General features: G+C 42.2%; 1 protein-coding gene across 1 annotated transcript in view; it reads left to right on the top strand.

Annotated features, from left to right (window-relative positions):
• Window positions 1–25779, top strand: part of LOC115088599 (dynein gamma chain, flagellar outer arm-like) — a 535861-nt gene that overhangs the window by 326736 nt on the left and 183346 nt on the right. The window contains exons 64-67 of the mRNA XM_029596857.1: window positions 2849–3019; window positions 11573–11725; window positions 14165–14275; window positions 25164–25330. Of these exons, the coding sequence (XP_029452717.1) occupies window positions 2849–3019; window positions 11573–11725; window positions 14165–14275; window positions 25164–25330 (602 nt within the window). The remainder of the gene's footprint in view (window positions 1–2848; window positions 3020–11572; window positions 11726–14164; window positions 14276–25163; window positions 25331–25779) is intronic.

Here is a 25779-nt window from a genome sequence, read left to right as displayed (position 1 = left end):
GGGGGACAATAAGTAAATCTAGCAATAAACTTTCAAAAGGGAAACTTTGATAAAATAAGGAAGATAGAAAAAAACTGAAAGTTAGGAGTATACAACAGGCATGGAAATTGTTTACAAATACCATCTTAGAAGTGCAGTCCAGATGTATTCCATGCATTTAGAAAGGTGGAAGGAAGGCCAAATGCCTGCCAGCTTAGCTAAAAATTGAAGTGAAAGAGGCTATTTTAGCCAAAAAAAATGTTCCTTCAAAAATTGGAAGAAGGATCCATCTGAAGAAAATAGGAAAAAGCATAAGCATTGGCAAGTTAAATGTAAAACACTGCTAAGACAGGTTAAGAGAGAATTTGAAAAGAAGTTGGCCATAGAGGCAAAAACTCATAATAAAAACTTTTTTAAATATATCCAAAGCAGGAAGTTAGACCGTTAGATGATTGAGAGGATAAAGGGGCACTTAGGGAAGATAAAGCCATCGTGGAAAGACCAAATACATTCTTTACTTCATCGTTTACCAATGAAGATGTTGGGGAGATCCCTGTTCTGCAGACAGTTTTCAAGGGTGATGATTCAGATGAACTGAACCAAATCATGTGGAAGATGTAGTAGGCCAGACTGACAAACTGAAGAGTAGCAAAATGCCCAGACCAGATGGTATAAATCACAGGGTTCTGAAAGAACTAAAAAATGAACTTTCATATCTCTTGAGAGTAATTTGTAACCTATCATTAAAATCATCCATTGTACCTGAAAACTAGAAGGTGGTCAGTGTAACCCAATATTTTAAAAAGGCTCAAGGGGTGATCCAGGAAATTATAGCCCGGTGAGCCTGACTTCAATGCTGGGAAAAATAATGGAAATCATTCCTAAAAACAAAATCGTGGAACATATAGATAGACATGGTTTAATGGGACACAGACAGCATGGATTTACCCAATGAAAGTCTTGCCTCACAAATCTCTTTTTTTTTTTGAGGGAGTTAATAAACATGTGGATAAAGGTGAGCCAATAGAAGTAGTATATTTGGATTTTCACAAGGTATTTGACAAAGTCACCCATGTGAGGCTCCTAAGAAAATGGAAAAGTCATGGGACTGGAGGCAATGTACTTTTGTGGATTGCAAACTGGTTAAAAGACAGGAAACAGAGAGTAGGATTAAATGGTCAATTTTCTCAGTGGAAAAGGATAAACAGTGGAGTGCCTCAGGGATCTATACTTGAACTGGTGCTTTTCAATATATTTATAAATGATCTGGAAAGGGAAGTGATGAGTGAAGTGATCAAATTTGCAGAAGATACAAAATTATTCAGAGTAGTTAAATCATAGGCCGATAGTGATGAATTCCAGGAGGGCCTTGTGAGACTGGAAGATTGGGTATCCAAATGTTAGATGAAATTTAATGTGTACAAGTGCAAGTTGATGCATATAGTGAAAAATAACCCATGATATTGTTACATATTGTTAGGTTTCATGTTAGGAATTACCACCCAGGAAAAACATCTGGCATCAAAGTGGACAATACACTGAAATTGTCGACTCAGTGTGCTGCAGCAATTAAAAAAGCAAACAGAATGTTAGAAATTATTAGAAAGGGAATGGTGAATAAAGCAGAGAATGTCATAATGCCTCTGTATCACTCCATAGTGAGACCACACCTTGAATACTGTGTACAATTCTGGTCACCTTATCTCAAAAAAAATATTGATGTACTGGAGTAGGTATAGAGTGACCAAAATGATAAAGGGGATGGAACAGCTCCCCAATGAGGAAAGTCTAAATAGGTTAGAGCTGTTCAGCTTGGAGAAGAGACGGCTGAGGGGGGATATTATGGAGGTCTATAAAATTATGAGAGGACTAGAACAATTTAATGTAAAACAGTTGTTTACTCTTTTAGGTAATACAAGGACTAGGGGGCACACCATGAAGTTAACAAATAGCACATTTTAAACAAATAAAAAAACCTATTTTTTATTCAGCACCTAATTAAGCTCTGGAATTCATTGCCAGAGCATGTGGTTAAGGCAGTTAACTTATCTGGGTATAAAAAATGTTTGCACAATTTTCCTGGAGAAGTCCGTAAACTTGCAGTCAAGTTGACTTACAAAATAGCCACTGCTTATTATCAGCATTGGTAGCATGGGATCTATTTAATGTTTAGGTACTTGATTCCTGGATTGTCCACCATTGGAAACAGGATACTGGGCTTGATGTACCCTCAGTCTGACCCAGTATGGCAACTTCTTCTGTTCTTAAATCAGTCCTTTAAATTAGTACTGACTACTTGTGGAGTTTTTTTAATATTTAAAATCAATAGCTTTTTCATACTGATTGCAAGATACTGGTACTAGGTGTACATTTTTGAGTTGTAAACACAGGCTAGCTCAGAGTCATGCTCTGGTTTACACAGAATTCCTACAGACTAGATGATATCCTCAGATCGCTCAGAAAAGAAGTGTTGGTTAGATCAAGCACATACCATCTACAGTGAGTCAAAGAAACTAAGGGTGTGCATTCGTTTCAAACAAATGCTGAAAAATTGATGAATGAGGCCATTTTTAGTTTGTTCAATACCAGTTGTGTAAGAAACAGGAGATCCCATTTACTATACACTTGCTCTTACCACCTGCTGTTTGTCAGTGCCAGAGACAGGATTCTAGGTTAGATGGACATTTTGGTTGACCCAATGCAGCAATCCTTAGGTGCATATGTTCTTATACGAGACAGACAAATTCTTAAATTTCAGTAGCACACAACGCAATGCAGCCTGTCATCTGAAGTGTGGGAAGGGAAACATATGGTTGCAATGCATACAATCAGTTGTGGACTTAAAGTTTCATGTTCTGTTTATCTGCAGGCTAACATGGGTGATAAGGATGGTCTGCCTTTAGCGGAAGAACTCCACACAGCTCTAGTCAGAGCTTCCTGCCGTCTTTTGAAAGCAGTGAAAAAAGTTCTGATTCCCTCTGGAACTCCAGGGAGACAACATTATCTTTTCTCACTAAGAGATATTAATAAAGCATTCCAGGTACAGTGCCAAGTGCTCCCAATCAATCCTCTCTTTTACATATTTTGCAGCTTTTTAAGATCGTTTCGAGTGAGCTTTGGTGAAAGCTTCACTAAAGATATTCCTCACAAACCCTGTTTCTGCATTTAATATGGTAACATAGTAGTTGTCAACAGATAAAGACCTCGTGACTCACCCAGTCTGCCCAGTTTTCTTTTGCCTACTTTGTCACCACAGGGGTGGCCATCTCCAGACCTCAAGAGCCGCAAACAGGTCTGGTTTTTCAGGATATTATATTTTATTATATTTATTTATCTGGAATGAATATGCATGAGATAGATTTGCATGCACTGTCTCCATTGTTTGCAAATACAGTATATTAATTGTGGATATCCTGTTTTGGTTGCTGCCATTTCTATTGGTAAGTAGTTCCAGATATCCACTACCCTTTCAGTAAAAAAAAGACTTCCTGGTGTTTCATCTGAGCCTCCTCTTTCTAACTTCATATCATGACCTCCTTGTGCTTGAACTTATTTATAGACATCCCTGGAAACTGTTTCTTTACCCCTTTCAGAGTCCATCTGTTTCCAGTCTCGTTATTTACCTTGAGCTGAATTTTCAAATGTATCTAACAAGCTAAGGGCAGGAGTCATCATTCCTCGCGGAATGATGAATCCTGCGAAAAAGGGGGTGGGGCGAGGGGGGGCGGGCCTGTGAAAGGCCGCAGCTGTTCGCACTGCGGCGGTGCGATTTCGCCGGCCGCAGTACAGCCAGCTGCAGCCTTTCGCAGCGAATAGCGACACCGTAAAAGGTGTTGCTATTCGCCGTGCTACTGCCGGCGATAATGTGCCTCATATTTTCGCCAGCAGCGGTGCCATGGCCAACTCATCCCCCTACCCACTCCGACTCCTCCCCTACCCACCCCAACTCCTCCCCTCCAGCTAATTTAAATCCTATCGCACGTGATAAATGTTTAGAAAATAACCCCCTAAGTCAGAACATAACCAACTAGATAAAAAACTTTGAAAATTTGCCAGGGCTGAGTGGCTAAATTTAACCACTCTAAATGTGGATCAGTGGCAGGATTTGGTTAGGAGAGGAAAGTTATGCAATGAGCACTGATTTACAGCACTAGGAACCTAACTTACAAGGTCATTTATCATTTCACGCTAGGGCCTTAAATAACGCACTTCAGCATTAAGAGAGAGAGAGAGATTCTGGTACTTTCTATATATGTACCACTTTAGAGGGGGTATAACTAGAGGAGTTGATTTGTACAACACAAATCTACTCTTCTAGTTATACTTTTCATCCATTATAATAACTACGAATCTTTAGTGATGTCTATTTTACTATGAATACCTCAGATGATTTCTGTAATACCCCCCCCCCAACCCCCCCACCTTCAAAAACCCACCCCGATTCAAAGTGCCTCTGTACAATGGTACATATAGAGAGACTCTCAGACTAACTCTACATAAAGGTGCTCTCTCTCTCTCTCTCCCTCTCTTTCTCTCTCTCTCATGTATTAAGAACATAAGAACATAAGAAAATGCCATACTGGGTCAGACCAAGGGTCCATCAAGCCCAGCATCCTGTTTCCAACAGTGGCCAATCCAGGCCATAAGAACCTGGCAAGTACTCAAAAACTAAGTCTATTGTTACCATTGCTAATGGCAGTGGCTATTCTCTAAGTGAACTTAATAGCAGGTAATGGACTTCTCCAAGAACTTATCCAATCCTTTTTTAAACACAGCTATACTAACTGCACTAACCACATCCTCTGGCAACAAATTCCAGAGTTTAATTGTGCGTTGAATGAAAAACAACTTTCTCCGATTCGTTTTAAATGTGCCCCATGCTAACTTCATGGAGTGCCCCCTAGTCTTTCTACTATCTTAAAGAGTAAATAACCGATTCACATCTACCCGTTCTAGACCTCTCATGATTTTAAACATCTCTATCATATCCCCACTCAGCCATCTCTTCTCCAAGCTGAAAAGTCCTAACCTCTTTAGTCTTTCCTCATAGGGGAGCTGTTCCATTCCCCTTATTATTTTGGTAGCCCTTCTCTGTACCTTCTCCATTGCAATTATATCTTTTTTGAGATGCGGCGACCAGAATTGTACACAGTATTCAAGGTGAGGTCTCACCATGGAGCGATACAGAGGCATTATGACATTTTCTGTTTTATTCACCATTCCCTTTCTAATAATTCTCAACATTCTGTTTGCTTCTTTGACTGCCGCAGCACACTGAACCGACAATTTCAATGTGTTATCCACTATGACACCTAGATCTCTTTCTTGGGTTGTAGCACCTAATATGGAACCCAACATTGTAAAATTATAGCATGGGTTATTTTTGCCTATATGCATCACCTTGTACTCATCCACATTAAATTTCATCTGCCATTTGGATGCCCAATTTTCCAGTCTTACAAGGTCTTCCTGCAATTTATCACAATCTGCTTGTGATTTAACTACTCTGAACAATTTTGTGCCATCTGCAAATTTGATTATCTCACTCATCGTATTTCTTTCCAGATCATTTATAAATATATTGAAAAGTACGGGTCCCAATACAGATCCCTGAGGTACTCCACTGCCCACTCCCTTCCACTGAGAAAATTGTCCATTTAATCCTACTCTCTGTTTCCTGTCTTTTAGCCAGTTTGCAATCCACGAAAGGACATCGCCACCTATCCCATGTGAATCAGCATGTGAAGTGAAAAATAGCACAGGTGTGATAAATGTATTGCACCTTGTGGAAATTGCCTATGCAGGAGCAGGGTAATTAGCCTAACCAAGCACCTTTTTTGATGAATCTAGGGGTTAGATGCTCAAATCAAGACACAAGGTCATCTGGCTTAAATCTAGTCATCTATACCTGTGTCCAGAGGCAGCAGTCTCCCATGCTTCACACCCGATGTTTTCAAGAAATGAGCCAAAAGACAGCCCCACCCCATCACCCTTCCTCCAACCAAATATGAGTCATAGAAGAGCCCCTTTCGCTGCCACTCAACATACTAAAGAAATGAACCATGGAAAAGTCCCTTCCACCTGATGTCATTTTAAAAAGTTATCTCTTTTCCCCCTTTCCTACCCCAAGCCTCGCCCCCTCACCCCAGAAGATCCTAATGCTGAGTCATCAGGGGGACACAGCCTTACCTCCTATTAGTCCAGCATCCTGTATTTGTCTAGTGCAAGCATGGCTCATAATACATAGGGAGGGAGGATCAGGGGGACTGTCCCTTGGTCATTTCTTCAATGCACTTTTAATCCCCTCTTCAGGTACCTCCCTGGGGCTACTTTACTCCCAACTTTGTCTTTCTCTACTCGCAATCCACTCAGTTCACTGCAGAAAGGAGGATTCAACCATCGGGGCCCTAGGTTCATAAGAGTGGGCACCAACACATGTACTCTCAGTCTCTGCTCCCCAGATGTACTCACACTGAGGATGTCCTTGATTGGCACCTCAAACTCTTAAAATAGACATTGAACACTCTGGTGGAGTGTACCAAAAATAAATTTACTATAACCAATAAACATACTTAAGTCCAACTAGCAACACAAATTCTCCAACTGATCTTCTCACAGACTTAAATAATTCAAAATGTTTTCTTTACTCAGTTCTACTGACTGAGTCAGTGTCCCTTAGATGACAATCACGAGGCACACCACAACACTCTTTAGTCATGGAATGAGGGCTTCTAGTGGGGATTTGGATCTCTTTATCTCTCTCATTCTCTGATGATATAACCAAAAAAATGTTCGAAACCCAAAATGTCTTCCTTCTCAGTGGGTAGGAACTGATGGAAAAATGTGCTTCCCAAATAATAGGAACAAAATCTCCCAAACTTCTTCTCTTTTATTCTCTGTCAGGTCATTGCTGCCCCTCCTTACTGGTTGATAGAGAATCACAGCACCTTATCCCAACTTTCCAAAAGAAGAGGTGAATATCCTCCTTGGGGAGGACCAGGCTCAAAAACAACAAACTCTTCTCAAAAACAACAGCTCTCTCAAAACCCATCTTCCACTTTCCAAAGACAAACCCTTCCAAACCTGGGGTCATTGAGCCCTAATCCTTGTATTATCTAAAATAGTAAATAACGGATTCACATTTACCATTCTAGTCTTCTCATAATTTTATAGACCTCTATCAAATCACCCCTCAGCTGCCTCTTCTCCAAAAGCACTAACCTCTTTAGCCTTTTCTCAAAGAAGAGCTGTCCCATCCCCTTTATCATTTTGGTCACCCTTCTCGGTACCTTCTCCAGTGCAACTATATCTTTTTTGAGATGTGGTGACCAGACTTGCACACAGTACTCAAAGTGAGGTTTCATCATGGAGTGACAATGTGGCATTATGACATTCTCTGTTTTATTCACCATTCCCTTCCTAATAATTCCTAATATTCTGTTTGCTTTTTTGACTGCTGCAGGACACACTGAGCCAACGATTTCAATGTGTTATCCACTATGATGCCTAGACCTTTTTTCTGGGTGGTAACTTCTAATATTGAACCTAACAACGTGTAACTATAGAATATGTACTTGTCCACATTCAATTTCATCTGCCATTTTGTTGCCCAATCTTCCAGTCTTGCAAGGTCCTCCTGCAATTTATCACAATCTGCAAGTGAATTAACTACTCTGAATATTTTTGTGTCATCTGCAAATTTAATCACCTTTTTCGTTGTATCTCTTTCCAAATCATTTATAAATATAATGAAAAGCAACAATCCAAGTACATAACCCTGAGGCACTCCACTGTTTACCTTTTTCCACTGAAAAAATTGACCATTTAATCCTACTTTCTGTTTCCTGTCTTTTAACCAGTTTGCAATCCATGAAAGGACATCGCATCCCATCCGATGACTTTTTAATTTACCCTTTCATGAGGGACTTTGTTAAATATCTTCTGAAAATCCAAATACACTACATCTACTGGTTCACCTTTATCCACATGTTTATTAACCCCCTCAAAAAAAGTTGCATATTTGTGAGGCAAGACTTTCTTTGGGTAAATCCATGCTGTCTGTGTCCCATTAAACCATGTCATGTGATTTTGTTCATTAGAATAATTTCCACTATTTTTCCTGGCACTGAAGTCAGGCTTACCAGTCTGTAGTTTCCCAGATCACCCCGGAGCCCTTCTTAAATATCAGGGTTACACTGGCCACTAGGGGTGTGCATTCGTTTTGAACTTAAATATAAAACGCAACTTATTTATTTTTTTTAACTTAAAAAAGTGATGAGGCATAAACGATCGGATTTCCAACTTATTCAACATAGCTATGTTGAATACGTTGGAAATTGCGATTGTTGATCTAAATAAAAATTTAAACCCTCACCCTCCTTAATCCCCCCCCCAAGACTTACCAAAACTCCCCAAGCTGGCCAAAAGTTCCGTGAGGGTCCGGGAGCGAACGCGCGGGGAATCACGTGACGTCCGCGTCACTCCGACGTGACGCCGACGTCACGTGGTCCATCGCGGTTCTGCTCCCGGGCCTCCTGACCCCCCCAAGCTGGCCAAAAGTGCCTTTTGGGCCCAACGAGGGTCCGGGAGCGGACCCGAGGGGAATCACGTGACGCCGTGTCACTCCGACGTGACGCCGACCTCACGTGCTCCTTGCAAAGGAGTTCAGAAATGGCGTCCTGACCCCGCTGGACCACCAGGGAGTTTTGGTAAGTCTTGGGGGGGGGGGATTAAGGCGGGTGAGGGGTTTAAATTTTATTTGCACATATGGACATAGACTCAACTTATGGAATTCTCCATATGTCCATATTGACCGCAAATGACCCCCCCTTTCGACCTATGGACTTATGAACTTAAACTTTTGGTCTGCACATCCCTACTGGCCACCCTCCAGTCTTCAAGAACAATGGATGATTTCAATGATACATTTCAAATCTTTACCAATAGGTCTGAAAGTTCATTTTTTAGTTCTTTAAGAACCTTGGGGTGTATATCATCTGATCCAGGTGATTTGCTACTCTTCAGTTTGTCAGTCTGGCCTACTATATTTTCCAGGTTCACCTGATTTTGTTCAGTTCATCCGAATCATCACCCCTGAAAACTGTCTCCAGAACCAGTATCTCCCCAACATCCTCATTAGTAAACACCAAAGCAAAGAATTAAATTAGACTTTCCGCGATGGCCTTATTTTGCCTAAGTGCCCTTTTATCTCCTCGATCATCTAACAGTCCTACTGACTCCCTTGCAGTTTTCCTACTTCGGATATATCTTTTAAAATTTTTATTATGAATTTTTGCCTCTATAGCCAACTTCATTTCAAATTCTCTCTTCGTCTGTCTTATCAATCTTTTACATTTAACTTACCAATGCTTATGCTTTTTCCTATTTTCTTCAGATGGATCCTTCTTCCAGTTTTTGAAGGAAGTTTTTATGGCTAACATAGCCTGTTTCACCTTGCCTTTTAACCATGCTGGTAAACATTTGGCCTTCCTTCTTCCTTCCACCTTTCTGGACTACACTTCTAAAATGGTATTTTTAAACAATGTCCACGCCAGTTGTACACTCTTAACCTTTGTAGCTGCACCTTTCAGGTTTTTTTATTTTCCTCATTTTATCAAAGTTTCCCTTTTGAAAGTTTATTGTTAGAGCTGTACATTTACATATTGTCCCCTTCCATTCATTAGTTCAAAGTTAATCATGTTATAAACACTATTGCCAAGTGGCCCCTCCACCGTTACCTGTCACTAAATCCTGTATTCCAATAATAATTAGATCTAAAATAGCTCCCCTCTCTTAACTGACAAACAAGGGCAGCTAAGATAACTAGCTATTTGTAATGTTGCATTTTGTGCCACTTAGAGATAGTCATTGTGTGGCTAAAAGGGAATGATATAACTCTTGTCCAATCACTAGGTGTTGTAGTGCAAAAATGAATGGCTACTTCATGCACATTATTTGTAGTTAAGTCACTTCTGTAGGGGTTGAGTCGCCTTCTTGTGCAGTGAGCTATGAGTGCTAATGAGGAGTTATCCTACAGAGCAGGAACCTGAGACTGGGGCTCAAATCCAACTCTTCCGATTTGTCATGAAGAATGCAAATTACCAGGCCAATAGACTGCCATTTTTATGTATTTTAGAAGATCATTATTTAAAAACAAAAAAGCTATTCTGCAATTTTGGAATCTACTACCACATAATGGCAGCTATATAAAATGTTTAGCCAACAGAAGGCATGCCTTTCATGTGAGGATTACAATTTTCAGAGGTCAATGCTTATTTGCATAAATTGGCTGACTCAAAATTGTCCAGCGAATATCTGACTAAAGGTATGTGCAGACATCAACAGTGGAGGTATGTTTAGCTGGATAAATCTTAGGTGGGCCCAGAGAGGGGGGGGGGGGGGAGGCCATATTGAGGTGGTGGGAGGGAAATAATGCTGTTAGGGATGTGGACCCTTGTGTTGTGGTGTGATTGGTGCTGCTGGACGAGCAAGCCTGTCTGACCCACATTGACAGCTGGCAGTTGTACCCTGAGTGGGCCAGGCAGGAACTTCGCCTATACCAACCATCGCCCCCGTAGGTTGAGCTCTTGGGTTTTGACGGACGTTAGATCTTAGTAGTGCCCCTGGAATGGTAGCCAGGGGAGAGACCAATTCCAGGTAAAGGTCGGGGCAGGCAGCAGACAAGCAAAGATCCAGGAGATAGGCTGAAGGTCAGAGAAGGCAGCAGATAAGCAAAGATCTAGGGGGCAGGCAGCAGACAAGCGAAGATCCAGGACCAAAGCAGAGGGTTGAGTCCAGGATGCAATGAGGAGCGTCAGATAGTAAGCCAAGGTCAAACCAGGAAGTCAAGCCAGGGAAAATAGGCAAGACAAGGGACTGGGACAGACCAAAACACAGAGGAAGAGGATTGGGCAAGGAAGAAGGACCAGGACACAGAAGCATAACAGGAGGCAGGACATAGGAAGACAAGCAGCAGGGACAAGGACAGACAAGGCAAGGAGAAGCAACACACATTGAGGAACAGATCCATCAGGAGACCTGTTGCCAAGGCACCAGATGTTCCTCAGAAGGCACCTTTTATGGAGGAGTCCTGGTGATGTCATCAGGGGGGCACCGTGACTGAGTTCTCACTGTGAGCCTTTTAAGAAGCTAACCATCGGGCGTGCATGTGACTAGTGGAGGATGTGGGGAGCAGTGTCTGGTGGCGTTCCATGCCATGTTGAGTAACTTTTATTGAAGGAGTCGATGTCCTGGTCGCAGGGATGATTGGGCGGTGTTGGGGGTGAGTGAGTTTCGCGAGCCACCAAACCTAACAAATTCACATAGATTACATTTTCAAATGTATTGACTTTATTTTTAAGGGAAAAAATACCTGCAGAAAAAAGCATAGGCAAATCTCTGTGCATACTGCTTCTTGGGGTTGTTTTCAAAGGGGAGGTATGGTCATACTTTCTTTTGAGTTCCTGTTAAAGTACCCATGGATCTTACACTTGTACAAAAAAAGTGGTCTCCAGATTGGTGCATTTTCTTAGACTGATGTATTTTCACATTACTCCTTTGAGGTGTGAACTCTCAATATATTTATTCCTGGTAGTGTCTTCGGAGACTATCGAATGAAGACCGGGAGGACTCCACCACAGTGATTTCTTTCTGGCAGCATGAAATCCAGCGTATTCTGGAAGACAGGCTGTGTCGCCAAGCAGATCAGAACTGGTTTAACAGTGAATTAAATCAGATAATTACTGAGGTAGTAGATCTTCCTTAAGAAATAAAAACAGGCTCAATGCATTTTGATGTGAGAAGTGACAAACACCTCTGTGAAAAAAAAATCACAATATGACATTCTATCAGTGAAAAACTATTCAATAAGAAAAGAAATTCACTGAGAAAAATGATTGCATTTAAGGAGGCATGTATATATAATGAAAGCAAATTGTGAGTTTTATTTAAATAATCGTGAAAAAGAAGGGAAAAAACCTTAGAAACTGATCATACATTAAAAATGCAAATTTCTGATTCTTTCAGTCATAAGTCAAAAAACTCTTCTTATATCATTCTTTTTTAAATTTTATAATAATGCAAAAATATTTTTTGAAAAAAACATAAACTGCTGTATTCACTTGTTTGGAAAGAATATGACAAAGACAAAAATCACTCTGACTCTTATCCTATTGTATGAGATTCCACTAGAGGTAACGTGATATCAAGCAAAAAGGAAACATCTCTGTATTAGACACATGCATCATCCCATTATTGTAATTTCCAGAAAAAAGGAGAATGGAAAGCCATGTGGTTCACGTTTTACTCACCTGAACTAGGTCAGGGAATAAAAAATGTTATTAAAAAGCTATCTCTAGATTGAAAAAAAATTCATACTTAAACTTCTCTTCTTAGGCCTGGATTCATCATTCATCGCTGAATGATGAATCCAGCAAAAATGGGGGGCGGGCCTGCGAAAGCCCGCAGCCTTCGCACCACCACGGTGTCTTCGCTGCCAGCTTTCGCACCGAATAGCACCACCATGAAAGGTGGTGCTATTCGACGCGCTACTGCCGACGATAGTGGTAATGTTATCACCGGCAGCGAAGACACCACCGACTCCTCCCTCCCCCCGCCCCGACTCCTCCCCTCCCTCTAATTTGCATTATATCACATGCGAAAAGGCCCTTTTCGCATGCAATATGGCCTTATCGCATGTGTTAGGGCCCTAACGCACGCGATAAAGCTTTAGTGAATGACCCCTTAGTTACCAAATTTCGACCCACAGATTTGCAATCCATGTGATTTATATACTATTTTGTTCAGATGAAAATTTGATTGGCTATTAAAATAATAGGCTTAAAGAAAATTTTGCTAATTCTTACTTTCAAAAAAGAGTGCCAGTCAACTAGTTCATTGGAGATTGGTCCTTTTCTTCTCTACTCTGATTGATCCTTTTATGATGTATAAAAATGGAGGCTGTTTTGAAAAAATCATGCCAATGCGACAATCAAAAATAAAGTATTGTTCTTCTATATATGATTAATTATTAAAATGCCAAACTCAAGCAGATTTTTAATAGATGTTGCCCATTTCAAAAAATACTCTTAATAATGTTGCTAAACAATAAATCAACCTTTACTCTTTATCTCAAATAGTAACTTTCAAAAACAGTGCTACTGAAATAACCAATCAAAAATCAGTCCTTTATTTGCCAAACAGCATAACTAGAATAACCAATCAGAAATCAGTAGTTCCACTGATTGGTCATTTGGTTTCCTATACTAAAATAATGCTTTAAAAAAATCACAACAAACAATCAGGATAAAGAGAAAGCCGACCAATAGTTGGCTACTAGACCACAAAGGCGTCAAACTTAAAAATTCTTTAAATATTTAATATGTAACTTGCTTTCATTAAATATCTGCCTCTTCAAATTTAATTATTTTTCACAGTGAATTTTTTTATTTGAAGCACATCTGATGTACATATATTTTGGGGTCTTGACAAAGGCATGTTCCCAACGATTACACTTTATCCTGCAATAAAAGATTTGCAGGATAAAATATGTATACATCTATCAGTTATATTATTGTATTATCATTTTTACAGTATTATTGTATTATATATTTGATATGTTTTTATTGCAATGATATTGAGAGTGTATTTTAGTCTATTATCTGTGCTCTAAATCGCCTCAAGCTCTTTGCAAATCTTGGTGAATAAATGTAAATAGTAAATAGGCACTGTCTGTCATGTTACTTACACTATAAAAATATAATAGAATATAAATTTTTTTTAAAAAGTGTCACACTAAGGCCCATCAAGAGCCACAGGTTGAGGATAATCATTTTATAAAACAGGAAAAAAATGCAGAACCTAAGCACTTAAAGAATATTGCTAGACATCTGTTGGATGTAGAACTAGTTATTACATAGCTCAAATAACTCTTGTATGAAGGCAACATTTGACATTAGAAAGATATGCAACTAAGATTGGTCCCTCCTGACACAGCTTCCTCAAACATAGTCTGTGTTGGAGGACCATGAAGGATTTTGCTCAAATATCCTGACAAGACTCTATGAATGCAATAACATTATATATGTGTGAACAGCATAGATAGTTTTGGGCATTCTAAGTCTGTGCCAAATCTCTTGCATATTTCCACTGAAAATAAATTCTACATCACAATTCTGGAATTTTCTAGAATTTTTCAGATATCCCACTGGAGTCGCTGAGGAAACACTTTATCACATTTCCTTTGGAAAATAAATTTTCCCATCAAGCCAGTGCTGGCAATTTGAATAAAGGTATTAAGGTAAGAAAATAAAGCAAGCAAAACAATAGCATTTGATGCTAGTTTCATTTAAAAGTAACTCAGGTGGCTGACTTGATAGAATTCTTGATGTAAATATACAGTATACCTGCATTATGGAAGCCCTATCTATTTGTATGTTATATGGCAAAATAGTTCTTAAGAAAATCTCTAGCTCTCTACATCCCAAAATGAACAACCCACTCTAGTTTGATCTAACTGAACTTAAAACTGATTTTAATAGATTTTGGTCAACTTGGAAGGAAAGTTGTACTTTCGGGGCTCTGGAAAAGCAAGCTTGGCCTGTTTATTTTCGGTCATTGAGGAAGATGTGGTAATTGAAGTCTCTGCCATCTGCATTAGTCTATGGAATATTTCTCTCCGGGCATTTGGGAGGCTCCCACAAATAGTCTACACAGTGATTTCCAGACCAGAAACAAACATGAAAAAAGTACTGCACTGAATGACAGTCATCATTTATTAATCGATATGAAAAAGGGGAGGACCCTGAAAGAACCTGGGATTCCACCTGAGCATTTCCTATTTGTGACCTCATTTTAAGCCTTCACAAAGAATGAAAGAATTAAGGACATCTTGTATTCTTTGAACTTATCTGACTTTCCTCACATGAGTCTATCTACTCTGAGTTGTGGTAAATCAAGTACCTATAATGATTGCTCAGAACTAAAGCTGTCCTGAACCTTGCAATCTAAGAGGACCGATTCCGTATATTTTTTCTTCTTCCAGTTCTAAGGAAATCCCATAAATTGATTCAAGTCAAGTTGCTAGATACCTAAAAGATTTGAGGCTTGGGCCTATAAACATCCTGCCACTGCTGGCCCCTTCTCCCCTCCCCTCCCCATATACACACAAACGTTCATGCATGCATAATGCATCTCTTCTCATCTTCCCCCTATAAAATGTACATAAAATAACAGGTATAACAGTTTTAATGTGGCAGCAGTTTATAGGGAGACCAGAGAAAATTTGTAGTAATCTCCTCTCAAAATAGGCAATTCCCCAATACCTACAAGCACATTTTGTTACTACAAAGTGTAAGGACCCAAAGGCAAACTTTCAGGGCCGGCTGGAGGATATGCTCTAAAGATAAAGGGCTGGATTTTAAATCCCCCCACATGTTCAAAAAAGCATACCCAGGATTGACTGGGCCCTCTACCGGCCGCTCACGTCACTGTTAAACACCCACCTGTTTCCCCCTCCCCATCCCTTCCGGCTCTTGTTCCCTAGAAAAAGCTCTCTACGGTATTTGTTCCTATGTGTAGATCAAACTTTCGCTATTTCATGTTTCATATATGTCAATGATATCTATTTTATTTAAAAAAAAAAAAAAATGGTTCTAGTTGCTAAGTTGACTGTTAAGCATGCTGCATGTTTTGCTCCATTTAATATCTTATTGTAAAGCCTGTTGCTGAATTATTGTTTGCTGTAAACTGAGGTGATGTACTGTACGTGCCGCGGTATATAAAAAAATCTCTAAATAAATAAATAAAATGTAAAATCTGGCCCTTTACGTGTGCTGAGCCTATTTTTCAAAAAGGCCTGGCCACACACATAAAGGTCGGGCCCTGAAGTAAGTTGGGAAAAAAAATAAAACCCCCCCAAAAAGATAGGACTTAGGGGTTGGGGAGGAGAGAGGAAGGGGAAGGGAGGCTAGAGTAGGAGGTAGGAAAGTTCCCTCTCAGTCTGCTCCTTAATTGGAGCGGACTAAGAGAGAACTGGGGAACACCGCGATGCGTCGCCGCGCGAAACTAGCAAAACATATAACCCCCCTTGGGCGCACCGCGTGCACATGCGTGCTTGACCCACCGAATTTATACCATGCACACTCTGAAGTGTTGAAAACGGAATATAAATCAAATGATAATAATAAATAATATGAGATGGAAGAGAAGGAGTAGAATGGCAGCAGAGAAAAAAATGTAACGAAAAATGCACCAAAAGAAGAGATAAATAGAAAAGGGAAGGCAGCAAGGAGACATTATCTGCAAAAGAAATAGAGACATGACAGGGAATGAGAAAACAGAAGGAAATGCTAAACCAGGTAATTAAGCCAGAGACAGCAGAGGACGGAGAGTACTGCATTGCCTAATAAATTGACTAATCAATGTAAAACATCCTGAGACCTGGAAGGATCTCACAGAGATAATCTACAGGTAGGAAACTGCACATTCTGGGCCGGATTTTCAAAGCCCTACGCAAGTAAATCCGGAGGATTTACGCTCGCTGGGCCCATTTTAGAAAGGCCCGGCGACACGTGTAAAGCCCTGGGACACGCGTATGTCCCGGGGCTTCGAAAAAGGGGCGGGGCCAGAGGCCTCCGCCACAGCGGCCATTTGCCACTGTTTCGGAGGATCGCGTGCCGACAGGCTGCCGGCACGCGCAACTTGCGCCTGCCCAGAGGAAGGCGCAAGAGGTAAAATAAAGGTCGGGAGGTTTAGGATAGGGCTAGGGGGCGGGGCGGGAGGATTAGGGGAAGAGGAAGGGAGGTTAGGTTAGGGGGTTAGGAAGTTCTCTCCAAGGCTGCTCCAAAATCAGAGTGGCCTGGGAGGGAATGGGGGAAGGTCGTGGGCGTCAGCGAGCGGAAGATGCACTAGTGTGCACCCCCTTGCGCGCGCCAACCCCCGATTTTATAACATGCGTGCACCTGCTCGCACATGTTATAAAATCGGGCATCCATGTGCACGCACCGGGTAGCGTGCGCATACGGACGCATGCATGCACCTATTAAAATGTACCCCAAAGCTGAATCAACCAAATAAAGGGGTAGATTTTAAAACCTTCGCGCAGACATCCATGTGTGCGCGCTACCCGCTCATGGACACCCGATTTTATAACATATCTGCGCATGTACATGCATGTTATAAAATCGGGGTTGGTGCACGCAACGGGTGCACAATAGTGCATCTTGCGCACACCGATGCCCACGGCCTTCCCCCATTCCCTCCCAGGCTGCTCTGATTTCGGAGCAGCCTCAGAGGGAACTTCCTAACCCCCTAACCTAACCTCCCTTCCTCTTCCCCTAACCCTCCCGTCCCCTAGTCCTATCCTAAACTCCCCCCCCCCCCCCCGACCTTTATTTTACTACTTACGCCTGCCTCTGGGCAGGTGCAAGTTGCGCGCGCCGGCAGCCTCCCGGCACGCGATCCTCCAACACAGCGGCAAATGGCCACTGTGCTGGAGGCCTCTGGCCCCGCCCCTTTTTCAAAGCCCCGGAACATTCACGCATCCCAGGGCTTTACATGCGTCACCGGGCGTTTTAAAATAGGCCCAGCATTCGTAACCCCACCTACGCACGTAGGGCTTTGAAAATCCGGCCCAAAATGTGCAGTTTCCTACCTGTAGATTATCTCTGTGAGATCCTTCCAGGTCTCAGGATGTTTTACATTGATTAGCCAATTTATATTCTTTTTCAGGCAATGCAGTACTCTCCGTCCTCTGCTGTCTCTGGCTTAATTTTCTGGTTTAGCATTTCCTTCTGTTTTCTCATTCTCTGTCATGTCTCTATTTCTTTTGCAGATAATGTCTCCTTGCTGCCTTCCCTTTTCTATTTATCTCTTCTTTTTGTGTATTTTTTATTACATTTTTTTTTCTGCTGCCATTCTACCCCTTCTCTTCCTTCTTGTATTATTTATTATTATTATTATTATTATTATTTGATTTATATTCCATTTTTTTGACACTTCAAAGCTGATTACATTCAGGTACTGTAGAGATTTCCCTATCTCCAAAGGGCTTACAATTGACAGTAACTTTCAAACCAGCACGCGAGCGCACATTTGTCGGCCCATGCACAGGCCCACGGGCATTTTATAACATATGCGCGCAAGTTATAAAATAGTCTGGCCACGCGCACATGTGCGTGTAAATCCTACTTCTACCGCTTAAACTGTGGGATTTTAAAAGGGGCGCGTACCCACACCATTCCCAGTTTTACCAGTTTGGATACCAGTTCGCACAGTTAACAAATAGGTCCTCCAGCTCCCCCCCCCCCCCCAACCTGGTTTGATAGCCTACACATCCCCCCAGTTATCCCAGACCCTTTAAACCCCTCAGAAATGGCTTGATCCTTTTCTTTTTTAACTTACACGTCCTCGATAGCAGAAGTAAGGTTGCATGGCAGGGGACCTCGGCACGCGCCAGGGTGCGTAAGTATTTACACGCACATTTCTGGTTCACACTTCGAAATGCTCGTGCCCTGCACCTTTTTCAAAACTTTGGAGATGTGCGCCACAGGAGATACACGTGGCTTTTAAAATCCACGCGGCATGCGCAAGCCCGACTTATTCGCCCATCCCCTAATAAATGCTCGCGCCGGGCTTTTAAAATTCGTCTTCATGTTTGTACCTGAGGCAGTGGAGGGTAAAGTGACTTGCCCACGATCATCTTCTTCCTGTTCCTCCAATTTCTCCTGTACTCTCTTCTCCCCGCTTTTCCTATCTCTACCTCCAGTGCACTCTTTTACTTCTCCCCTTCTGCGTTCTCTCTCCTTTGCTCTTTCTTCATTGCCATCTTCCTCCAGTACTCTTCCCAATCCTTCTTTTCTCGCCTTCATCTTGTGCTCTTTCTCTGCACCATCTCCCTTTATTTCTGTGCTTTCTCACCCCTACCCCTTCCTCTTGAACTCTCGGCATCTCACCTGCCGTCAGTACTCTTTTCTTCCATGTCTAACTCCTGCATTCTAACCTCTCTGCACTCCCCTCCCCATCCTCATTTCTCCTGAGATCATGCTCTTCTCCCCTTTCTCTGTCACCTTTTTCCTTTCTCCAGCACTTTCACTTCTATTTAAGCTGTCCTCTCCCCTGCACTCTCTCCTCACCCCTTCCTCTTGCATTATCTCCTTTTCCTCTTCCTTTGAACCTCTCTCCTCCTTCCTGCACTCTGCTCTCGCATTCTCACCATTCCTCCTGCAGGCATTGTCTCTCTCGTTTCCATTTACATAAGCACATACTCTTTTCTCCTTTCTACTTTTTTTCTATATTATTTATTTTCTTTTATTTATTTATTTAAGACAATTTATATTCCCTTTTCCAAGTAAACTTGTTCGATGAGGGTCACAACAGTAGATACATAATAAAAACATAAAGCCATAACAAACTTCATATCACAATTGTTCTCAAAAACAAATATACTTTAAACCTTAATCCTAAAAAGATCTCCTGCAAACTTTCTGAAGCATAAGCTTGCTGAAAAAGCATAGTTTTAAGAGCTTCTTAAACTTTAAATAATCCTTTTCTCCTCATAAATGTTCTGTTAAAGCATTCCATAAAACTCGACCTGACAATTAAAATAATGTATTTCTTGATATTTTTGATCTATAAAGTCTAAAATTTGGAACATCCAACAAATTCTGTTCATTAGAACGCAATGGATGAACCAGCACATAAAGAGTTAATAGGTGATTTAACTCATTAGGGGAATCACCATATACCATCTTGTGAATAGGCTTTAATATCTTAAAATGGACCCTTTGTTGCACTGAAAACCAATGAAAATTTTTTTTAAAAGGAGCAATACTTTCTCTATGCCTAGCCTCTGTTATAATTTTAGCTGCAGAATTCTACATTAACTCAAGTGACTACAGCCAGTTTTTGGTAAGTCCAGATAGAGGGATTTGCAATAATTAAGTCAACTTAAAAGCAGTGGGATGAATTTTCAAAATATTAACGAGCATATACACACATACATAGCTTTTACTTACGTAAGTGCTATTTTAGAAACATCAAAAGTATGCACATATTTTCACTCTCATGTACACATTTATGTGCAAAAAAGGGGCAGTCTAGGAGTGGAACAAAGAGCTACGCATACAAGTCACTATTTTATAAGAGATGTGCATTTGTCAATGTATTCATGTAATTTTACACCTGCCTATTATCTAGTGCAATTGATATCGGACTCATCTATTGTTTACTATTGGTTGGGCGGGAGGTCTGGAGAACTGGAGGGAGTTCAGAGTGAAGAGCTAGGAGGGTCTCGATGACCTGGAGAAGGATTGGGTGAAGTGGTGGAAGTTTCAGCAAACTGGAGATATCAATCTCACGTGCATGTTTTAAAATATACCGACTTCTGTACATAAACTGAGCGCGCCCGATCTTGTCTGAACAGGGTTATATGCAAACAAGTAGCAATTTGTTTTGCGTGCATAAAATAAATGCACATGTATTTGAAAAATAGGTAGGAAAAATGCACGCTTTCAATGCATTGCAGGTAATCACATGTAACTATATATATGTGCATATGTTTGGGGGTAGACATGCACATATTGTAAAATCTGTGCACACCTCATCCGCATAGATTATAAAACACTGTCGTAGATATCTGTGTGGCCATATGCACGTGTATATGGGGCCACATGGAGTTGTCTGAAAGTTATCCTCATAGCTTCCACAACTTTCCTTAAATTGCTCTTATTAGTGTAATTTCGCAATGATTTTAATAATTAGTTAAAAACAGTTCTTACCACCTTCCTTATCTGATTTTGTATTGTCAAAGCAGAATCTATATGTACTCTTCCTTCACATTTGGGATATTTATGTTTTCTGACATAGAAATACCCGAAAGTAACCTTTCATCTTGTCCTTACCAGAGAATCTTTGTCTTTCGGATATTTAACACTAACATATTATCCAACATCCAACTATTAATCATTGACACACAGTGGGCAAGAAACCCGTCTGGAAAACCACTATCTGTTCCACAAGGAATAAGTAACTGAATATTATCGGCTTAAATATAATAATTTACATCTTCAATATATCAGTTAATGGTTGTAAATATATATTAAATAATATAGTGGATAAAGCCCATCCTTGTGGAACACCAGATGGTACAGAATTCCATGGAAGACATATTACCAGTTTTTACTTGTTCTCTTTGTTAGAAAAGTTCTAAACCATTTCAAAACTGACTATCTAATTCCAATCAACTGTAACTGAGTTAATAACATGTCATAGCATACAGGATCAAATGCTGCACTCACATTAATTTGTACAAGTACCTTTGCATTCTTCCCATCAAGCCCTGAATACAGGTTATCCAACAAAGCAAGCATACATATTTCTGCACTGGAGGTCTCTCTAAAACCATATAGGTAAGAGTCAACTAAAAATTAATTCTATTACCTTAGACATTGTAGGCAGATTTGAGATTGGTTGATCATTTGAAATTTCTAATGAAGGTAAAAAACAATTCTTTTTTACAGGGCATATCATAGCCCTTTTCAACACTTCTGGTAATTAACTTCTTGTAAGGATGTGTTTACAAGTTTCAGCAGTACTTTATACTTAACCATCTTTTAAACTTTGGAAGATCCAAAAAGGGCATGGATCCATAGGACTAGATGTAGTTTTCACCTGCAAAATCACATCTTTCATCCTAGTTACTTTAAACATAGAAAGCTCAGACCATTCTTCTAAAAACAATATCCAACTCAATCTCTTTCAATTTTACCTTATCTCTTTCTAAAATAATATGCAAATTCTCTTTCGTTTTCTTAAAATATTGAACTAATACTTCACTGGCATTTCCACATCTAATTTTCTTGGTGGATTTAATAAATGCTGCACTCTACTAAACAATTCTCTTGTGTTGCTCAATGAATTCTCAATACACAGTGGGGTAGATCTTAAAAACATACGCGAGCGCGTACTTTTGTTCGCGCACCAGGCGCAAACGAAAGTACGCTGGATTTTATAAGATACGCGCGTAGCTGCACATATCTTATAAAATCCGGGGTCGGCGCGCAAAAGGGGGTGCACATTTGTGCAACCTGCTTGCACCGAGCCCAGCACGCGTTGCCTGTTCCCTCCGAGGCCGCTCCGATTTCGGAGCGGCCTCGGAGGGAACTTTCCTTCCACCCCCCCCCCCCCCCCCCCCCGCACCTTCCCTTCCCTTCCCCTACCTAACCCACCCCCCCGGCCCTATCTAAACCCCCCCTACCTTTGTCGGCAAAGTTACGCTTGCTGAAAGCAGGCGTAACTTTGCGCGCGCCGGCCGGCAGCCCTGCCTCGTGTTCCGGTCCCGGAAGCTGGTCCGGAGGCCGCGGCCACGCCCCCCAAACACCCCCGGGCCGAAACCACGCCCGCGTCGCCGCCCCTGAAACCGCGTCACTCCGGGCACGCCCCGACATGCCCCTTTTACAAAGCCCCGGGACTTACGCGCTTCCCGGGGCTCTGCGCGCGCTGGCGGCCTATGCAAAATAGGCGCGCCGGCCCTGCACACGTAAATCCGGCCCGATTTACACGCGCAGGGCATTTAATATCCGCCCCTTTGTGTAGTAATCTTTCCAAGTTTCATAAACACATTTTTTTTACAGCTAGCCAAACATTCAGGCCTATCCAGTACCGAGCGGTAGGAAGAGTTGCGTTAGTGCCTACGGCACCCATGGTTACCGCCCGCACAGTGCAGCTCACCTACCGCTCGATCCTGAAGCCTAATTATATGTAAATGTAAGCCGCGTCCGAAAAGCCTTAGGCCCGCGCAACCCAGGATACTGGATAGAGCGCCTATACAGGATCCTGGGTGCGCGGGCCTAAGGCTTCACGCCACGCTGGTATCTGTCATTTCAAATGTCATTTGAAATGACAGATACCAGGAAGCAACGGCGGCGACAGCGCAGAAACAACGGCGAAACGACTTGTCAGTGTCCCCCCTCCTCTCGGAGCAGGGCACGAAAAGCCACCTTGCTCCGGGAGGAGGAGGGACACTGACAGCGGCGAAGACAGCGGCGAAGCAACGGCGAAGCAACGGCGAAGACAGCGGCGAAACGACTTTTCAGTGTCCCCCCTCCTCTCGGAGCAGGGCGGAAAAGCCGACTTGCTCCGGGAGGAGGGGGGACACTGACAGCGGCGAAGCAACAGCGAAGACAGCGGCGAAACGACTTTTCAGTGTCCCCCCTCCTCTCGGAGCAGGGCGGAAAAGCCGCCTTGCTCCGGGAGGAGGGGGGACACTAGCAACGGTGAAGCTTTCCCCCAGCCCGGACGCCGGCAAAAAACTTACTTTTTTGCAGCCAGCCATGAGCAGGAACACGATCTGGCCTGCCTTAGCTCCTCCCGACAAGATGGCCGCCTGCACGGGGAAAGCGTGCAATTGGCCGCTGAAGACGTGACGTCACGACATCACGTCTTGAGCGGCCAATTGCACGCTTTCCCCGTGCAGGTGGCCATCTTGTCGGGAGGAGCTAAGGCAGGCCAGATCGTGTTCCTGCTCATGGCTGGCTGCAAAAAAGTAAGTTTTTTGTCGGCGTCCGGCTGGGGGAAAGCTTCGCCGCTGTCATCTCTCTCCCCCCCTCCCGGAGCAAGGCTGCTTTTCGCGCCCAGCTCCGGGAGGGGGGGAGAAGAGATGACAGTGGCGAAGCAACTTACTTTAGCTTTTAAGTTTTTTTCGCTTATTTTTTGGATTCGCCGCTGTCATCTCTCCCCCCCCCCCCCTCCCAGAGCAAGGCAGCTTTTCGCGCCCTGCTCCGGGAGGGGGGAGAAGAGACAAGCGGCGAAACAACTTACTTGCACGGGGGAAAGCGGTCTCCGTGGCAGCCCCAGTCCTCTCCCCTCCTCCCGAAGCCAAAAAAAAAAAAAAGCTTTTTTTTTTTGGCTTCGGGAGGAGGGGAGAGGACTGGGGCTGCCACGGAGACCGGCACCCATGATCGCGGCCGGGGCAGGTGAGCGGGGGCTGGGGGAAAGCTTGCCACCTACCCTTACCCATGCCTCTACCGCCTGGGTCAGGGTAGGCGGTAAGTTTGCAGGTTAAACGCGCGACAAAACGGCAGGGAAAGGTAGCGTTAGTCGGGGCACGGGTTACGGGATGCTAGGGGAATAGCTAATTGGCTCGTTTGCATGCAATATCGAGCTAATTCGCTCGTTTGCATGCAATATACATGCCGCGGGCGGAAGGGGTTACCCAGGGAATTTAGGACGCGGTAGGAGTAGGTTAAAGGGGATTCGGGATCGCAGGAAGGGCTAACGCGGCCAGAACGTGAGTTAAAAGCGGCTTAGGAGCAGGGTAAACGCGGCCGCACTTTACAGGATAGGCCTGATTGCAAATAAAAGGGGGGTTTTTTTGTCTCAATAGTCTTTAAACTCCTCCATTTTCTTTTAGCTCATCTAACCTCTTGCCTTAAATCCATCAACTCCTTACTAAACCATGGTGTGTTTTTCCTATTATCTTTAACAGAAATTTCCCTTTGTTCAATACATCATTCCATTTATCAACTAATCCAGCAACATCCAGATTCACTAAGGAAAATGTTTCATTTTTTTCTATCCAACCAACACGAAAACTTTCAAGATTCACAGCATTAGGCACCCTTTATTCTACCATATCGTCAGCTTTAGACTTCTTTGGAAATGTTACTGATACACTAATCACCAAATCATGAGACTATAAAACTTCAAAAACATCCATTCCTCATAGTCCCCTTGTCAGCTTGATTCCCAGTGTTTTCATGTCCCACCCTCACCTTCCATCTTAATCCTCTCTTTCCCCCACCCTGGCATATCACAAATTAATTCCTGGTGCCCTCTCCAGCAGAAATCTCCTCTCCTATCCCCAGGCAATAGACTGCCTGCTATTATGTATGTGTGTGTGTTGGGGGATGGGGACGGGAAGAATGACAGGCAGGGAAAGGTTAGTTTAGGGAACAGACTAGTTCTTTTTTGCTCTGCTCTGTCCACTCAAGCCTCAGCTATCCCTTTCTGTTCTCTGTACATTGCCCAGGAGTGGAGGAGCTAGGGCTGTTCTTTGTTGAGCAAGATTCAGGGCACTAGCCAATAGATTTAGAGAACAAGCCTTCTGTGCCTATGCCTAGCAATGCCCCACTATGCCACCCTTTTCTTTGTTTGAATGAGTTCTTTACCTAACATCCTTCTCATTCCAGGTTTTGCTACAGTGCACAGCCCACATGCCTGATGTTAAAAGGTGCTTGCAGACTTATCTGCAGCACTACAACGAGGAACTCGGAAACCAAAAACTACAACTTGATTTGTCAAAAAATGTCATCGACCAAATCATACGTATCCATAGAATCCTGGCGTATGAGAACAGGTAAAGATATGTTTCTCTTTTATTAAGTAACAGCCAATCTTAATAACACCAGCTTTTTTATGCACACCACATTTACATTGTATTTCTTCAATATGTAGGTAGCGACCTTTATTAAGAGATCTAGAACAGGTGGAAGTTCTGATTAATTTTCAAACTCCTATAAAATTGAGATTATGAGCTCAAAATGTCCCCAAACTAAGTAAACCAGCATTGGCTAACTTATTCAAAAGTCAAGAGGCTTACACTATTATTGCCTGTTGAATTTAATAAAGCAGAATGCAAAATACTGCTTTATACAAGTTGTGTTAAAGGTCACAATGCAAGAACAGTTTTCCAAAGTGCAGTCTTACTAATGGAATATGACAGCAGTGATGGGTGCTACCAGGTATTTTCTTTTCCATGGTAAAGATTTTCAATACAGAAAGGCAAATTAGAACAATCCATGTTAA

This window comes from Rhinatrema bivittatum, chromosome 3, assembly GCF_901001135.1.
Source record: "Rhinatrema bivittatum chromosome 3, aRhiBiv1.1, whole genome shotgun sequence".
Taxonomy (NCBI): Eukaryota; Metazoa; Chordata; class Amphibia; order Gymnophiona; family Rhinatrematidae; genus Rhinatrema; species Rhinatrema bivittatum.
This window is presented reverse-complemented; position numbering and strand designations above follow the sequence as displayed.